The following is a 16,330-nucleotide window of genomic DNA, read 5'->3' as shown; positions in this document are numbered from 1 at the left end:
CTCGCACAGCAACTTACAAATATTAACTTATGGAATCTCCATCTGACAGATGATGAGACCCCTGGGACTCAAAAAGCTTGAGTACTTTTGACCGAAGTTGCACAACTAGTAAGTGGTAGGTTGAGATTTGGATCCATGCTATCTCATTTTAAAAGCCTTTGCTCCAGGCTTCCCTGGTGGCGCAGTGGTTGAGAGTCCGCCTGCCGATGCAGGGGACATGGGTTCGTGACCCGGTCCGGGAAGATCCCACATGCTACGGAGCGGCTGGGCCCGTGAGCCATGGCCGCTGAGCCTGCGCGTCCGGAGCCTGTGCTCCGCAACGGGAGAGGCCACAACAGTGAGAGGCCCGCGTACCGCAAAAAAAAAAAAAAAAAAAAAAAAGCGTTTGCTCCCACTCTCCCACTCTGGCCTGTGAAGGGACTGTGGGAAGCGCCCGAAGCTTGTGGAAGGAGGCAGAAGTATGTTTTTGTAGCCACTCCCATTAACTTAGTGATGATTCTACAATAAGACGAAAGCAAAGAGCCACGGTCCCGCCAGAGGAAATTACGGAAAGTGCGAGTACACACACATAGCCTTCTAAACTTACGTCTAAGCGTTAGCTCTACGAGGCACTCTTTCCGCCCTCCCCTTCACCGAGCCCTTTCAGCTTCCACATATGTTCCACGTCAAGAGGTATTAGCGCTCAGCCCATTGAGGAACCAACCTAACGACGCGGCGGAGAGATAATCCTTTCCAGGAGCTGTGGCCTTCAGAAAAAGCAAGGCAGGAAACAGAAGCCATTGGGAGCCTCAGAGCTGGAGCTGGAGGCGGGGGGAGGGGGAATGAATAGCACACGTCCTCAGTCTGGGCTAAGGAGGGCTCTTCTGATTCCAGTCCTGCTGGGGGACCGGGCCTGGCCCGGCCAGAAAAGTCCCAGGTGCTCTCATCGCTCGTAGCAGCTTGCAGCCTCATTTACTCAGGGTCCAGGTAATAGGGGGAGATGGGCCACAGGAGGGAAGTGAGGTCCACCCTGGCCTGTGAAAAGGACCCCCACACCCAGTCTCCCTAAAGAGGCCACATGGTTGGGGTTCAATTTGTAGCAGCTGTTCTTACTCTTTATTGGCTCCCGTCTCTGGCTACAGAGGCAGAGGACCACTGAGGCCCCATTTGTAGCTACTGCCCTTGGCCACGTCGCCTCCTCCAAGAAGATTCCCCTGAGCTCACAGCCTTTGCCGCAAGGTTTGGAAAACACAAACATCTGGAATCAGGCTTAATGATAAATTGCATCAAAATCACCTAGGTAACGCCAGTGGTTCACATATTGATTCAGTGGCCCCAAGCTCTCATTTGGGTGATATTTATATTCTCCACATCTGCCCACGTGTCTGCGGAAGACAGCGGTTTGAGGCTCCTCCTCCTACTTATACGGTGTTTGTCTGCAAACGCCAAAAGCATATTCCAAACCTGGAGTACAAGGTCTTCTCAGAAAACGTGTCAAGAAAGAGCACAGCAGCCCCTTCCTGCAGAATACGTGAAGCCCTTCCGGGAAAGACCACGGGATAGGAAGATGGGCACAGGCTCCCCGCCAGGCGGGGACTTCATGGAGCCTCCTTTTCTTAAAGTGACACTGGCGGGGGGGGTGGGTGGGGGTGGCGGTGGGGTGGGGGGGGCGGGTCAATTTCTGTTTCGTAAACACTCAGATGCATCCATAGGAAGGGAAAGATGTACCAACAACCCCATGGCATAACCCTTTCTCTGGCTCCTCCTGTAGGGGAATCATTTTTCAGGAATGGGTTACAAAGGCTCTCTGTTATCAAAAAAAGTTCTCTGTGTATCCCTGCAAGTATTTCCCACTATTAAGCACTGGCATTAACTATTAGTGAGGCTGCCAATTAGGGGAGCCATTCTGGACCTCTGATTAAGCTGCAGGATTTAGAGTTAACCCCTCTCATTATTGTGTCTTTCTCTTTTAAAAAAATTTCTTTAGAATTAACCCTCTGCCCCCCTGAAATTCTTTATCTACTAATTGTAATAAGGACCACTCTCTTGCCTTAGAACAAACATGCTATTATCTTTCCCATATGAAATATGGGGGATTTATTTTGACCTTTGGCAACCTCCTGAGGCTGGACATGGGGAAGAACCTGGTGATATCTGGTGCCACGAGGTCAAGGACTTCTGACCCCGCCCAGAATCTTCTCTGAGCCTGTGAATGGGTGCTGTGGGCCACGCCATGCTAAACACTCACACAAAGAAACAAGAGGAGCCCTCCAAGTCCCTGGGGGCAATGATGACGCTTTCTTCTCTCCTGATAATGACTGCGCTGCTGGTCATGGGCTGTGGGTTGTCATGGTGACTCAAACTGAAGTGCAGCAACAGGGTGGCCTGTCTGAAAAATAGGACCTCCTTTGAATCCACAGATATAGGAGGGCACGAGGAAGAGGGTGCAAGCAACGGGGACCTCCTAAGGTAATCAGAGGGAAGCTGAGCTTCTGAGAGACCGGATGAAGGGGCCATCACCTGCTCTCAGGAGATCAAGGGCCTCACCTAGTGTGACCTGGCTTGCCCCTTCCCTCCCCAACAGCTACTAGGGTAGAACTTGCCTATCTGACTGCTACCTGGTTACTAATCAGTCCTTTAAGAGGGATAAACCATTCACTCAATGACCAAAGCATGGAATGATTCCAGAATTTAAGTCCCCTCAAGAGCTTTCCTTAGGAAGTTCCAGGTACACAAGAGAGGGAAGAATTCCTCCCTCAAAAATGCATCACAAAGGAAGTCTGCTTCTACTGCGGGGGAGAATTCTCATCATCTCACCTCAACCCAGTCTTTAAGAACAAGCAGCTTCTTCTTTTTTTTTTTTTTTTTGCGGTACGCGGGCCTCTCACTGTTATGGCCTCTCCCGGTGCGGAGCACAGGCTCTGGACGCGCAGGCTCAGCGGCCATGGCTCACGGGCCCAGCCGCTCCGCGGCACGTGGCATCTTCCCGGACCGGGGCACGAACCCATGTCCCCTGCATCGGCAGGCGGACTCTCAACCACTGCGCCACCAGGGAAGCCCAAGAACAAGCGGCTTCTTGATTGCCCTCTTACAGGGCTCAGCTCGAACTTTAGTGGGGTGAGGACAGTCAACCAGAGGAAGTTCCATGGGAGACAGGGGTCTGTGATTTAGACTGAGGCTTAACAAGAGGAGCTGTTAAAGCATCAGTTCCACAGTACTCCCTCCTTGGCTTGAGCCAGTGAGGAACTCTTGTTTCGTGTATCACAAAACTAGCTCTGCAGATTGGCCCATGACTGGGTCAGAAGCAGATATCTCTGGTGTGGACTCCAGATTCAGACTGCTTGGGTTCCAACGCTCCATCACTTACATGCTGAGAGACAATGGCCAAGTTACTTAACCCGTCAGTTGCTCAGTTTCTACATCTATAAAATGGGCCTCTGAACAATACCTTTCTCTTAGCATGGTTGTAAAGGTTAGATGAGATGATGTATATGAAATTGCTTAGCACAGGTTCTGGAACATATTAAGTATTCAATAAATGGTAGCTGTTGTCAGCAGCAGCAGTAGTTGTACTTGCAAAACAGCCGATAAGGGAAAGTGAGCTATAGGGAGCGGAGTTTTGCTCACTGCCCTGTAACTGGCATGTTGCTTGGAAAACTCCAAGATGCTCCAGTGGTCTTGTCTGCCTTCCAAGAAAATCAAACAACAGGTGCTGGGCTGTCTTAACTTATTCCAGCCCTAAGACAGTCTGGTTTGGTTAAGACCTCCCGGAGCAGGTTTAACATCGACCGGAGCCAGCATTTACACGAAAGCTTCCACCTCAAATGACTGCCTGCCTCACTTGAATCCCTCTTCCGTGCATATGCCATGCAATCAATGAGTACTAACTGCATGTGCCGATCCCCCGGGGGAGCTGTAACGGCGCAGCTTACTGCTGCCCATCAGAGGGGAAAGTGATGGCTCCGGAGACACGGTGACTGCTTGCTTCCCTTGCCTTGGGGAGGGCTGACCCCTGAGCGGCAAGGTGACATACCTGGGGGCACTCTGGCTGGCTGCACACTCAGGATCATCATCTCCACTCACATCCTAGAAACCCAGGAGCCAGGGTGGGCAGGGGAACGGCGAGTTTCACTCTGTTTCTGGTGAGGAAGGGCATGGATGGAGCCTGGGAGAAGAGGACAGGTCACTTCTCGGGTGATCAGAGCTGGGCGCGCGTGCCCAGTGGCATGTCTGGTCCTAACCTTGGATTCTGAGATGTCTCTATGTGGGAAATTTCAGCTCTCTGCAGTTTAGGAGGGAGTCTCTAAACACACTTCTTGCCCTACTGGGCACCTGACTCGTGTCCCAGTAGCCTGTTTTAAGGAAGGAAACTGACAGGCTCCCCTGAAGATCCTAAGGGTTGTTACTAATAACAAATGTGTGTTTATACAATGAAAGTCTGCAGGAACTGAACCAGTTTAGGATTAATTACAGGGAGACATACCAGCTATTTTCAAACACTTGAAGAATATGAGAATAGCCTTTTCTGAGTTTCCCAGAAGCCATTACTGAGGTTTAGTATAAGAAAGAGCTTCCTAACCTTCTAACTACACTGAGAAAACTTATCACAGAAACTTATCAGCAAAAGAGCAGTAGGATTTGTCCCAGGGTGCATGGGACAGGTTTCCATACCAGCTGGGTGAGAGGCTGTCCTGGAAGCCCTGAAGATTTTGCAAGTCCAACTAAAGGAGGGGACTCTTTTGAGGCTGACACCAAGAGGATAGGGGTTTGGGGGTCCTTCCCAGGACTGCTGAAGCTTGTCCATGGAGACCCATTTGCTGCAGCCTCTGAGAAACTCTGAAGACTGAGACATTCTCCTATCATCATTGGCCATCTGCCCGAATAAACAGGGCAAGAGAATGACCCAGGAGGGCTGGGTACAGAACAGGCTGGGCAAGTGTGTTGGAATAGCTGAAAAGTTTAGAGAAACAGGGAAAGGGGAGATGGGCAGCCAGGACAACCAACTACAATGCACCTGCTTTACTGCTGGTAGCATCATGACAAGTGCCAGAAAGGAAACATCCAAGATCATTTTGGGTGGCAGAGACAGCTTGGCTTTGTGATGCACCCATAACTTGAGAGATGGACAGAGAAGAAAAAAACACAAACCTCTTGCAAAAAGTCTTCGAGTCAAAGGCCAGGAAATTTCCCAGACTAGCAGGGTATTCTAATCAGAGCCTTCTTATCGGAGTGTCTCCAGTCTAACAAGGAGAAATCCAATCTACCGCGGGCTGAACGCTAAATTAGATCTAATCAGGACCTGCTTTCTAACTGCTCAACAGCAGGTCAAAGCCCAATGACGGCTACAGTTGCTGGTTCTTTCTGGAAAGTGAGGTGGCCTGAGTTGTGTCAACTCTCGGTCTCGAGAGAAGGGGGGATGCTTTGTCTTTACTCCCAGCTACTCAACGCCCTCTGCTCAAAATGGTGATACTCAACCAGAGTTGCCTTCCCCGTCCATGCAAAGTCCTGTTAACTCCAGTCATCTCACGACTGCTGTCAGCCTGGAGCTGGGATACATTTCCTTTTTTATTTTTATTTTATTTATTTATGTATTTTTTGCGGTACGTGGGCCTCTCACTGTTGTGGCCTCTCCCGTTGCGGAGCACAGGCTCCGGACGCGCAGGCTCAGCGGCCATGGCTCACGGGCCCAGCCGCTCCGCGGCATGTGGGATCTTCCCGGACCGGGGCACGAACCCACGTCCCCTGCATCGGCAGGCGGACTCTCAAAACATGCATTTATGGAATCTTTGCTACATGCCCTGCACTGTGCTAGGCACTTTGACGCATGCTACATTTCTCCTTAATGCATGCAAGGGCATAGAGCTTTCTGCGGTCAAAACACGGACTGTAAAAGGATATTCACTCCAGCCCAGTGAAACGCACCACCTCCAAATCTAACTCTAGGCCATGTTATTGTTACTCTTCTTGGAAGGGATTAATAGCTACAGTTAACTGGCCTTATAGTGGCAGTTATAACTTACAGTTTCTTTGCTACAAGCAAAGAATACTATCTGTGAACCCCCCAGCTCCCTGCAGAGCCCTGGCATGTCATTCTAACAAAGAGCCACAAAGGCCCACCAAGGGCTGCAACCTTTGAACACTAGTAGGTAGGTACACAGAGACACAGAGAGTGAGATAGACACGGAGACAGAGGTGTGAAGGGCTGGATGGGTGGGATGCAGAGAAAAAGAACAGAATTTTCTTTCTCTTGCTTTCGGCTTCATTGAAACAAACCTGACTATTGCTGTGATGGATGTGCTGCCTGGAAACTAGCGGGGCGTCTCATCTGGACATGATTCACATTCTTATATTGTCTTAGGAGACTCTGTCCAGGGCTGAGTCTTAACAGGACATGGGAAGGGTAGGGAGTAAATGTGAGGAGAAAAGGCTAAAGGAAAAGTCTCACTTCCTTTTTCTTTGGATGTCACCATGTGAGATGTGTTGCCAACCTTCCTCTATTCACCATTGCTCCTGGCCGCCCACCCATCCGGAGCCACAACTTGACTACATGGTACGCAAGCTCATAATGGAGCTTCACTTAACTGCCCACGGGAGCAGGGAGGCCCCAGGCCCCTTCCTTCCTGCCTGTGACTTAGAGGTGATTTTACAATGGCACACATACAAATGTGCATGTACACGCACACACATTCATCTGTACTCAGACGCACGCCTCTGGGAACATACATCTTGTGCTATTCAGAGGTCTGGGAGGCCTCTGAGCCACAGGACCACATAAGCTCTACTCCAGCTTCCACACCTATTTTGTTGTGTGACTGAGGACAAGTCATTTCCCTCTCTGAAACTTGGTATCTTCCATTGCTCACAGGATACTCAAGATCAATTCCTAATACCAATAGGAATCAGCATGGTCCCTGAGCAGACATGGACATGCATGCACGCACACGTGTACACACACACACACACACACACACACACACACACACACACACACACACTCCCCACACCCATAGATACTATGGCTACCTGATCACAAATCAGAGATAATTCTCCCCCAGTCATAAAATCTTAAAATACAGGATGAGCTGATTTCCTTTCCTGGCCTCTCCACGTCAGAGTTCATTTATCTTCTTCAAACATTTAAGCTCAAATGACCACAATGAAACAAATGCAAATAAATAATCCCAGAGCTTAAAATTTGAGGCAACAAATCTTCCTTGAAATTAAATAAACGCTTCCCATCTCAGCCATATCTTACCCAGATAGAGCCACAGCGGTGACTGATCATGTTCCTTCTCTAATTACTTCACTGCCCCACCCCTACCCTTCTTCAAGGTCTCACGTCTACCGGCAGCTCGGTTTCAGCTTTCGTATTGGAATACGGTGTACGAATATTTTAGTTCCCTAAGTTCCGAGCACACCCCTGCCCCATGCTTCCCTTTGTAGGATTCACCTCTGGCTTAATTTCTAGCCCCCCAAGCCTGAGGTTAGTGATTCATACCTGGGCCAGGCTCCCGAGCTGTATCATCTATAGCTCGTTTACATTGACCTTAGGCTTCCTCTGCCAACTCCCTGGCTCTCCTTCCGCCAAGAAGAGGTGATGGAGGTACGGGGTGGACGGCTCAAAAAAAAATGTTTTTTTTTTTCCTTTTAATGGGCATAAAGTCAAAAGAAGAACTCCACGGAGCACGGCTCAAAGTTTGCAGGAAAGAGCCTGCAAATAGTTCCAGAGACACGATTAGTGACAAAGTTCCTACTCACAGCAGCTGTAGGGACACCAGCCCGTCAAACAATCCCTTGGCAATCTCGGTGATCTTGTTCCCATAGAGCACCCTGGAAAAGAGCAGAGAGGACAGTGGTCACTGCGGATGAGAGGCCACTGGAACTCCTTCAAGTAGGAGGCCACCAGCTTGGCCCACTCTGGGGGGCATCTCAGAGCACTGGCTTCCCCAGCCTGCCTCACCTTCTCCTCCCCAGTGAGACAGTGGGCCAGTGTCACTGGGGGTTGCAGGGGCAGGCTGTCCGGGAGGCGAGGAGAAATGGGCTCCATCCTGTTCTACCCCTGGGCAGCCCAGCTCAATAAATCATCCACAATAGGAAGACGCAATCCCTTTGTGGTGTCTCCCAGAGCTGCTAACATGACTCACACCCCAGCAATAAATAAGATGTGTGGGAAGCTGGCCGGCCCTGTGTGTTCTTGTCTTCAATGGGTATTGACAGCCTATATAGAACGTTTCCTTTTAATATCCTGTTGCGTCCTAGGAATTCCTGAGCTGAGTCCTTTAATCATCCATCTAGACAGGGCTTTGGGTATCTGGCGTCCTATCCAGATGGCTCAGGGACCACTGAGTCAAGGACTGGCTCTTAGGAAAAACTAGGGAGCAAGGAATTGTTATCGCGGTACCAGCAGCTTCTACATTACAGCCTTTTTTCCTAGCCTCTGAGCTCCAAGAGCTAAGGAACTCAGAATTCTTTTACCCTTCTCTCTTCCAGCCTACAGAGTCCCTCACACTGGGTGTCCTATTCAAGGGCTGGTCTCCGGTGACCTGTGAGGCTTGGGGAAGAAGTGTACTGGGTCTGCCTCCCCCGAAGACACTGCTGGCCTCTCTCTGCTCTCATCCATGGCACAGACTTTGCTGTCTCTTGGGTCCAGCCTCCTCCGAGATGGAGGGAACTTAGCTAAGAAGAATTAAAAAAAAAAATTCCCTCTCGAGCTCTGGAGTGCCTTGAATGAACGCAGGATTCGATCCCCACTCAGATTGCAAATTCAGACTGTGATGTGTCATCGAGGAGGCCAAATATTAGGATGAGGAAACGGTCAATGGGAGCGATAAACCCAACTCCCCATTTTCCAGACGCCACCAGGAGTGAAGAGTGAGCCTCCCGCTCAGCCTGCGGGTGTGTTTCATGAACGTTTCAGCAAACTAACGGCTAAATAAAAGTCAGCACAATGGCTCAGGCTTGCATTTGTGATTCATATTATTAATGTCCCACTGCTCACTGTGCCAAATGCAGTCGTGTCACTGTCTGTTCGCTGATGTTAGAACCTGCAGTGTAGCAGAAGCCGGAGGGACAACGGGGCGGGCGGGGGGGAGGGGTTCCTCAAATCATGTGTCCGTATGGGGCGTCTCTAAGCCTCAGTGGGTCCAAACCAGTCTCCGGCAGGCTGACGTGGGCTGTGGGTCCACCTCGGGGCACCTGGGTGTGGACCTGTCTGGCTTTATCCCCAGATCTCTCCTTGACTTTCCTTCCCACCTTTCAGATCTGGGCTCAAACACCTCGTCCTTGGGAAGCTTCTCTTGAATATCTTAGTCAACATTTTCTACCACCTGTCACTCTATTTTTATTTCTTCATCCCTTTTCATTACGTCATGTTATATTACTTATACATTAATTTATTTTAAACATTTTCTGTGCCTCCCGCACCGGCCCCCTTGAGTAGAGGTTCTGTGTGTGGTGACATCATGTCGCTTGCTCATGGCTGGGTCCCTAGAGTCGAAATCGGAATAGGATCTAACACAATAAATATCTGTTGAAAGAATGAACAGCTCTGGGCTTTCCTGGTGGCGCAGTGGTTAAGAATCCGCCTGCCACTGCGGGGGACACGGGTTCGAGCCCTGGTCCGGGAAGATCCCACATGCCGTGGAGCAACTAAGCCCATGTGCCACAACTACTGAGCCTGTGCTCTAGAGCCCGCGAGCCACAACTACTGAGCCTACGTGACACAACTACTGAAGCCCGTGTGCCTAGAGCCCGTGCTCCGCAACAAGAGAAGCCACCGCACCGCAACAAAGAGTAGCCCCCGCTCACCGCAACTAGAGAAAGCCCGCACGCAGCAGCGAAGACCCAGCGCAGCCAAAAATAAATAAATTAAAAAAGAAAGAATGAACAGGTCTGGGGTAAAGGCTTTCCTGCCCTTTACGTTGGCCATTCCTGACTTTGGATTGGGTGTGTTGGTATTCAGAGCTCCATGAGGTCAAGGGTCTTGTCTGTCCAGTTCACTGCCACATTCTCAGTGCCTATAAGGCTACTCAGTACACAGTAGGCATCTACTGAATGGCTACATGCATGCATTGGGGGTGAGAGGCACTTCACTTAAACAATGCCCTGATATATTTCAGAATTGGCTAGTGGCATGCCAATGTCCTATCTGGCAACCAGATTTTGAATTTCTTTTCCTGCAAGACAGTCTCACTGTCCTCAGACTGTTCCCAGATCCCAGCAGAGGGACAGCAGACAAGGGGAACGGGAGGGTGGGGACAGGGATAGGACCGCGGTGGCAGGTGGCCACTCTCCCTTCTCCTCTGTGATCTTCAGCGCAATAAGCAGACACTGACCTCACACACAATCCTGTCTCTGATATCGCAGCCAGATGTTCTACCCGATAAATGAAACTACTTTACTCCTCCAGCAGCGGGCAACAACTGAATCAAGAGACTTCCCTGTCTTCAGCCCCTTCCCAGTGGGATAGGGCCAGGTGGGGGAGGAATGTGTGTCTTGTTACCTGCCCACTTATCCATTAAACAAACCGGTTGCACAGAGACACAAAGCATGGACAGCTTGCCTCTGAGCATCCTCACTCTTGCCCGGGTGGGCAGGTCACCAAATAATACAAAAAGTATCAACTGATGATACCTTTGCTGTATCTTATACTTTTTATATTATCTCAGGAGGGCAGCACGGCATGGGGACCAAGAGGACGGTTCTGGAGTCAGACTGCTTGGGTCTAAATCCTGCCTCTCTCGCTTGTTACCGCGGACTTTGGATAAGTTGCGTTTATTTATTCAACACATTCTTTTTGGCACAATAACTACGTGCCAGGTACTGTTTGAGGTGCCAGAGATTCAGCCAGGATCAAAAGAAATAAAAACCTCTGTCTGCGTGGAGCTTAGATCACCCAATTTCTCCAACCATTAAAGACAGGAGAGGATAGACCCTATATTTTAGGTCATGGTGAGGGTGAAACTTGCAAGCCTCCTAGAATAGTACCAGGTACACAGTAGGTGCTCAATAAGTACTGCCAATGATTGTTGGGACTGTAATCATGAGTGTGTGTCAGGCAGGAAAGGTGTCATCGTCCCCATTTTGCCTGTGAGGGAATGCGCACAGAAGACTCAAGTGACAGTCCCTGTGCCACAGGGCGAGTCACTGGCAGAAATCAGGACTAAGCTCTGTACTTCCCTGCCCCTGAGGGTCTCTGAGCCCCTGGTGGGCACAGCTTTGGTTCCATCCACTAGGCTGCTTTAGGGTTTAAAAATCAAAGAAAAGAAAGGCTTATAGGATGGGGTTAATGCTTTCTCAGGACAATAGCCATGAGGTTGGTCTGGAGAAAAAGGCTTCAAATCAGAGGAAGAAAATGAGCTCCTTCCTTGACAAGGTCACACGCACGGGTAAAATGCGCACGTGGTAATAATCATACGTTACGACTCTCTCCCTCCACCTCCCCGGACAGCACTGCCTAGGCATGTGGGATGGGAGGGCGGTGAGACGAGAAGATGCATTTGAATCAGAAGCCAATAACCAGGAAGGCTGCTGGGCACTTAATCAATAAAAAGAATGCATTTGGGCTTGTAGAAATATTCCCCAAGATCAATTTCCCCTGAAGAAATATTTGTTTCTTTTACCAGGTTGACACAAGTGTGTAAGGGAACATAAAACCTTGATAAACACCCCCTGAAAAATATGGACGCCCCCCTCGCCCATGCTCCCACCCACACCCTACGCGCTTTGCTCCCCACTTACAGAGATGTGAGCAATTTCAGACCCTGGAAGGCGTCTGGAGCGATGTCCGAGATCTGATTCTTGCTGATATCTCTGAAAAATTAAACCAGAGACTCTGAGAACATAGCTCAAGGTGTGCTATGGCCGTTCCTAAAGTGTGGACCAAGCATTTCAGGCATGCAAAATGGTGAGGATGAATTCCTCACTTAATCAATTTATTTATTCATAGCGCGCGAGCAGGGGCTTAAGGATCATTCAGTTCAACTGCCGCATGATAAAATGCACTGTATTTATACCACTCTTCTTGGCTTTCAAAGAATGCTCACTCGTGGCACCTTGACTTTGACATAGGGCCATGCACACGTGAGCCTTCACTTTGCAGGTGGGAAATGGAAGCCAGTTAGATTAGGGTCTCATCGTAGGTCTCACAATCAAGCAATTATAGCATAAACAAAGCAAAAGCTGGCCTCGCCCAAACACAGTCCAAGGTTCCTGTAAGCCTCACTTTCTTGCCTCACGCCTTGGCAAATGCTTATTTTTGTCCCCAGAAATCCTAGGTCATTTCGCCTCCCCGGTGACTTTTCCTTCCTGACCTGAATGGAGGTTTTGAGCAGTGACTTAAGTCTCTGTCTGGTTCAAGTGCATCTTCCAGGCCGGGTGATGTAAAGACATCATGAGATTCTCATGGGATGGCTTTGAGATGTGGGCTTGTCGCTGGCGGTCCTCGTGAGACGGGAACAAGCCCAGGGCGATGATGACCAGGGCTTTGGGATAATGTGAGCGAGAAGGATGCTGTGTGTTAGAAGGCAGCTAACCTGGCCTCGTTGGCACAGAGGAATCTCCCTGACCCAGACGCTGCTCACTCTGCAGCACCCCAGGGTCTTCTGAGCACCCGTCTCGCTAACAACACTTTCCTGAGGAGGGAGACTTCTCTTTAGGAGTTATTAGCTCCGGGACAGCCTCGGGGCTCCTGTCCCTGGAAGGGGAGATGCTCCAATTTCCAGCTACAATGAACCTCTCCGGTTCCTTTTCTTTACCAAAATAAATCAATGGGTCTTTGCTTTTGTGGAGAAGAGGGAGAGCTGGGGTCTTGGAGGATCAACAAGGAGGAGGGAAGGGAATATTGAGAAGCAAGAACATCTAAGCAGATTCCTTAGCAATTGCCTCCAGCGAGGCCAGACGCCCCAGCCCCACAGCCTCTTAAGCTCAGTCCTTCTGCCTGTTTCTCTCCTCCTTCTACTATCCTTCAAAAGGGCCGCCCAACAATCTTTGCCTAGTCCTCTGTTCCCTTCCCTCCTTGTTTCCAAGACCTGCGAGTTGAAAGATACTCCACAGGTTAAGGTTTCTTAGGCACGGCTGCTGAGCTTATCCCTTTAGCAGGCGAGATCGCCTCTAACAAATCCACAGATTGTGCTCGCAAACTAGTCAGCTTACACTGGCCTTTTCTTCAGAGCTCTGCTTTTGTATAAGGGTCTTAACAAGCAAATGCTCCGGATTATCCTAATCTCGCTAGCCCTCAGCCTGGCTGCCTAGCAAGGCATTTCAGGCAAGCATGCAGGGTCGGTGCTCGGATCAGACTCGTGAGAAAGCCTCATTTGTTAATTTCTTTTTTTTTTTTTTTTTTTCTGACATTTTTAATGTGATGTCCCTTCAAGGTCCTTGGCCCTCTACCGTGTCAGAGGAGTTTCTGTGACCAGTGGGGAAGCCCTCTGCTTTAGCCTTGTCAGGGCAAATTGGTTTTTAGTTCAGAGCTAGACTCCTGGATGCACCCGTCTCTAAGGACAAGGTGAGAAGTCTCGTGATTTGGAGATGCTGGGGAGTGGAAACTGGAGAAGTGATAGCTTAGCTGGGAACTGACCCTGGTGGTCACTTCATCTTAGTTCTTCATTCTGCAGGAAGGGAACAGCAGCCACAGGTAAAGGACCTGTAGCCACAAGTGACTGGACACAGAGATTTGGGTACAGAGCTGGCATCTCCAGTCTCCCTTCCATTTCACCGTGATGGGTGCAGAAGGTGGTGGCCCTGGACAGGAAGGTAGACTGGGGAAGGCTTCAGTGCCCACCCATCTCCACGCTCAGGTGGTCCCAGAGCTGACTCCTGGTGTTTGGGTCGCCCTCGATGACCAGTGGTTCTCAAAACTCACTAGGGTGTTTATTAAAATGCACCCACAGAGGGTCTGATTTGGCCCTCTGGAGAACTGGGGTTAGAAATCTGCATACGTAACAAATCTCCAGATGATTCCCAGGCAGGTGGTTTCTGAGTCATACTTTAGACCAGTATTTCAGAATCTGGTCTGTCTCAAACCTACCCCAGTCCCCTGGGGCTTGATAAACTGGATGGCGGAGAAGAAGTGGCCTTTGCATACAGTTCAGAAGAGAGGTGGTAAATTCCAGTGCCGAAGAGGGTCAAGCGGGGATTATAAGCGTGAGACACTAGGAACTGGTGGAACTTGTGGAATATTGCTCTACCTTAGAACGTGGGAGGGAAAGAACTCAACACCTTTGAAGGTTTGGCCTTCAAGTGTCAGCGCTCTCGGTTAACCAACCCTGTAAGACTGGGGCATCCTCTCTAACGTCTGCTACTCTCCCTGCAGATGGCGCCTCTATCTTGGTACTAGTTTTCACCTGGAAGTACTTTTTTTACACTAAGCTGACCGCTAGAAATTCATCCTCTTCAGGGACAAAGCCATTCAACATTCAATCAAGGAAAATTTTTTTTTCTTTTTGTCATTGGAGATAAGAAGAGGATGAGGTTCACTCATAGCTGAGGGAAAACTTTTTTCTGTGAGATATTAGAGATAAACTGGTCACATATACCTAGGAGGAGTTCACCCTTAGGGTTTTAAATTCTGTTTTCACCAGGAACCCTACTTCTCCAAAGCCCTTGCACTTCAGTCTGGGTTTCTGAAGTTCTGTTAGTCAGAAAAAACTTTAAGTGGTCTCTCTTCCCTACCGCCATCCCCTTGGTTGGGGGGGGGCGGGGAAGGGCATCATAGTAAATATCAATAGCATCAGAAGTGATCAAAAATGAAATTTACTTCCCAGGTCGTGACGGAGAAGATCTTATGAATTTTGAATGCACAGATCATGGCAACTCCAGTGGGATGGAGAAAGGACAGTAAAACATAGTCACACTCTAAATTACCTGGACTTCACAAAAAATTAGAGCAGTCACTTAAATCATGTAAGAGATATAGGTTGGGGCAGTGACTGAACTTGTCATTTTTCACTGAAATTACTATCTGGCTGCATAATCAAGCTGGGCTTTAAAAATGAATTGGGGGGGTGCATATGGAGAGTGAGCTGGAGAAGCAGGGAGGCCAGGAGATTAATGGCCCAAGGTTTAAATATTAAGGCCTATATTTATACAGCTCCTCCAGCAGGAATGCTGCCAAAGGGAGGGAAGGAGTATGTGCTTAGGGCTGGCGCATCACGTTGGTTTCTACTTCTGGAACTGTACCAGGAGAAAATCTTGTTTGGTGTGGATTTCCATCCAGGGAGATGGGAAGTTGGCTTCCTAAGATCTGAGGGTAAAGCGTACCAATGCCACTGTTTCGCAGGGATGTTTATTTTTAACATAAAAGGAGCAAGCAGACACTTAACCTCTTTAATGCAGGCCCTCCTACTCAAGGGAAACCGATGAATCAGCCCGCGGTGGAAGGGAACAAAACCCAAGTCCGTGCATATTTCTATCTGCCCTCTCTCTTTTCTCTGTGTGGGGGGCCAGAGGGAGTAGGCAAGCGCAATGAAAGCAGCATCGTGATTACTGGGCTATAATAAATGATTTCTTAGCCTGGAAAAGGGACAGGAGCCTCCCTCCTAGGCTCTTAATATCTGTGATGGCAATGGCTGGGTTGTTTCTGAATCCTACTGGCCTCCCTTCAGAGCACCCCGCTCTGAGTGACTCACAGATCAGTGCTCAGGGTGGTCACGTGATGGGGAGGGGTGGTGCTGATGACGTTACCACGATGGCAGGGATGAGGGCCGTGAGGCTCAGATGCTGTCAGTGGAGTAGGGAAGGTACACTGCAGTGTTGGTGTCAGCAGGTACTGATAGGCTGCAGTGATGGCGTGGTATTGGATATGGCGGTAATGGCCATGCTGGGGATCATCATATGGGCAAGGGAGGTTCCAAGGCTTCTTATCTCACTTAGAAAGATTAGAAAGTCCTTACCATGGTCTAAAGAGCCCACGGGAGCCGGCCCTTATCTACGTCTCCAGCACAATCCCCACCACTTTCTCTTCATTCACTCTGTTCCTCCTCTCTATTCTGCAAACCATCCATGCATATGCTCCTGAGAACTCCTCTAGACTCACTCCCGTCCTTCACTCAGGTCGCTTGCACACGGAGGCCTTCATGGGTCAACCCATCTAGAGACCACCCCTCCATCAACCTCTAGCCCCTTCCCTTCTTTTGTTTTACTTTCTAGTACTGGTCAGTTTCTGACATTTACTTGGTTTTATTTCTGTGCCCTCCCACTCAAATACGCAAGCTCCATCAGAGGAGACTTCGTTTTAGTTCACCCTCTACCCACAGATCCCAGCACAGTTCTTTGCTCCTGGTGGACATTGGCTAAGAATTTGTTAGATGAATGCGTGCATGGTGGTAGGGATGCTGGTGACGGTGCTGTAGGA

The 16,330-nt window shown here is 49.5% G+C and overlaps 1 protein-coding gene across 1 annotated transcript in view; it reads right to left on the bottom strand.

Annotated features, from left to right (window-relative positions):
- The window catches only part of SLIT3 (slit guidance ligand 3), a 612,652-nt gene that overhangs the window by 106,349 nt on the left and 489,973 nt on the right, over positions 1–16,330 (bottom strand). Inside the window, exons 11-12 of the mRNA XM_032625797.1 lie at positions 11,719–11,790; positions 7,738–7,809 (exon numbers count right to left, since the gene is read on the bottom strand). Coding sequence (XP_032481688.1) covers positions 7,738–7,809; positions 11,719–11,790 — 144 coding nt within the window. The remainder of the gene's footprint in view (positions 1–7,737; positions 7,810–11,718; positions 11,791–16,330) is intronic.

Source organism: Phocoena sinus, chromosome 3 (genome assembly GCF_008692025.1).
Source record: "Phocoena sinus isolate mPhoSin1 chromosome 3, mPhoSin1.pri, whole genome shotgun sequence".
In the NCBI taxonomy this organism is placed as follows: Eukaryota; Metazoa; Chordata; class Mammalia; order Artiodactyla; family Phocoenidae; genus Phocoena; species Phocoena sinus.
The sequence above is the reverse complement of the archived record's forward strand: the minus strand, read 5'-3'. Positions and strand labels throughout refer to the sequence as shown.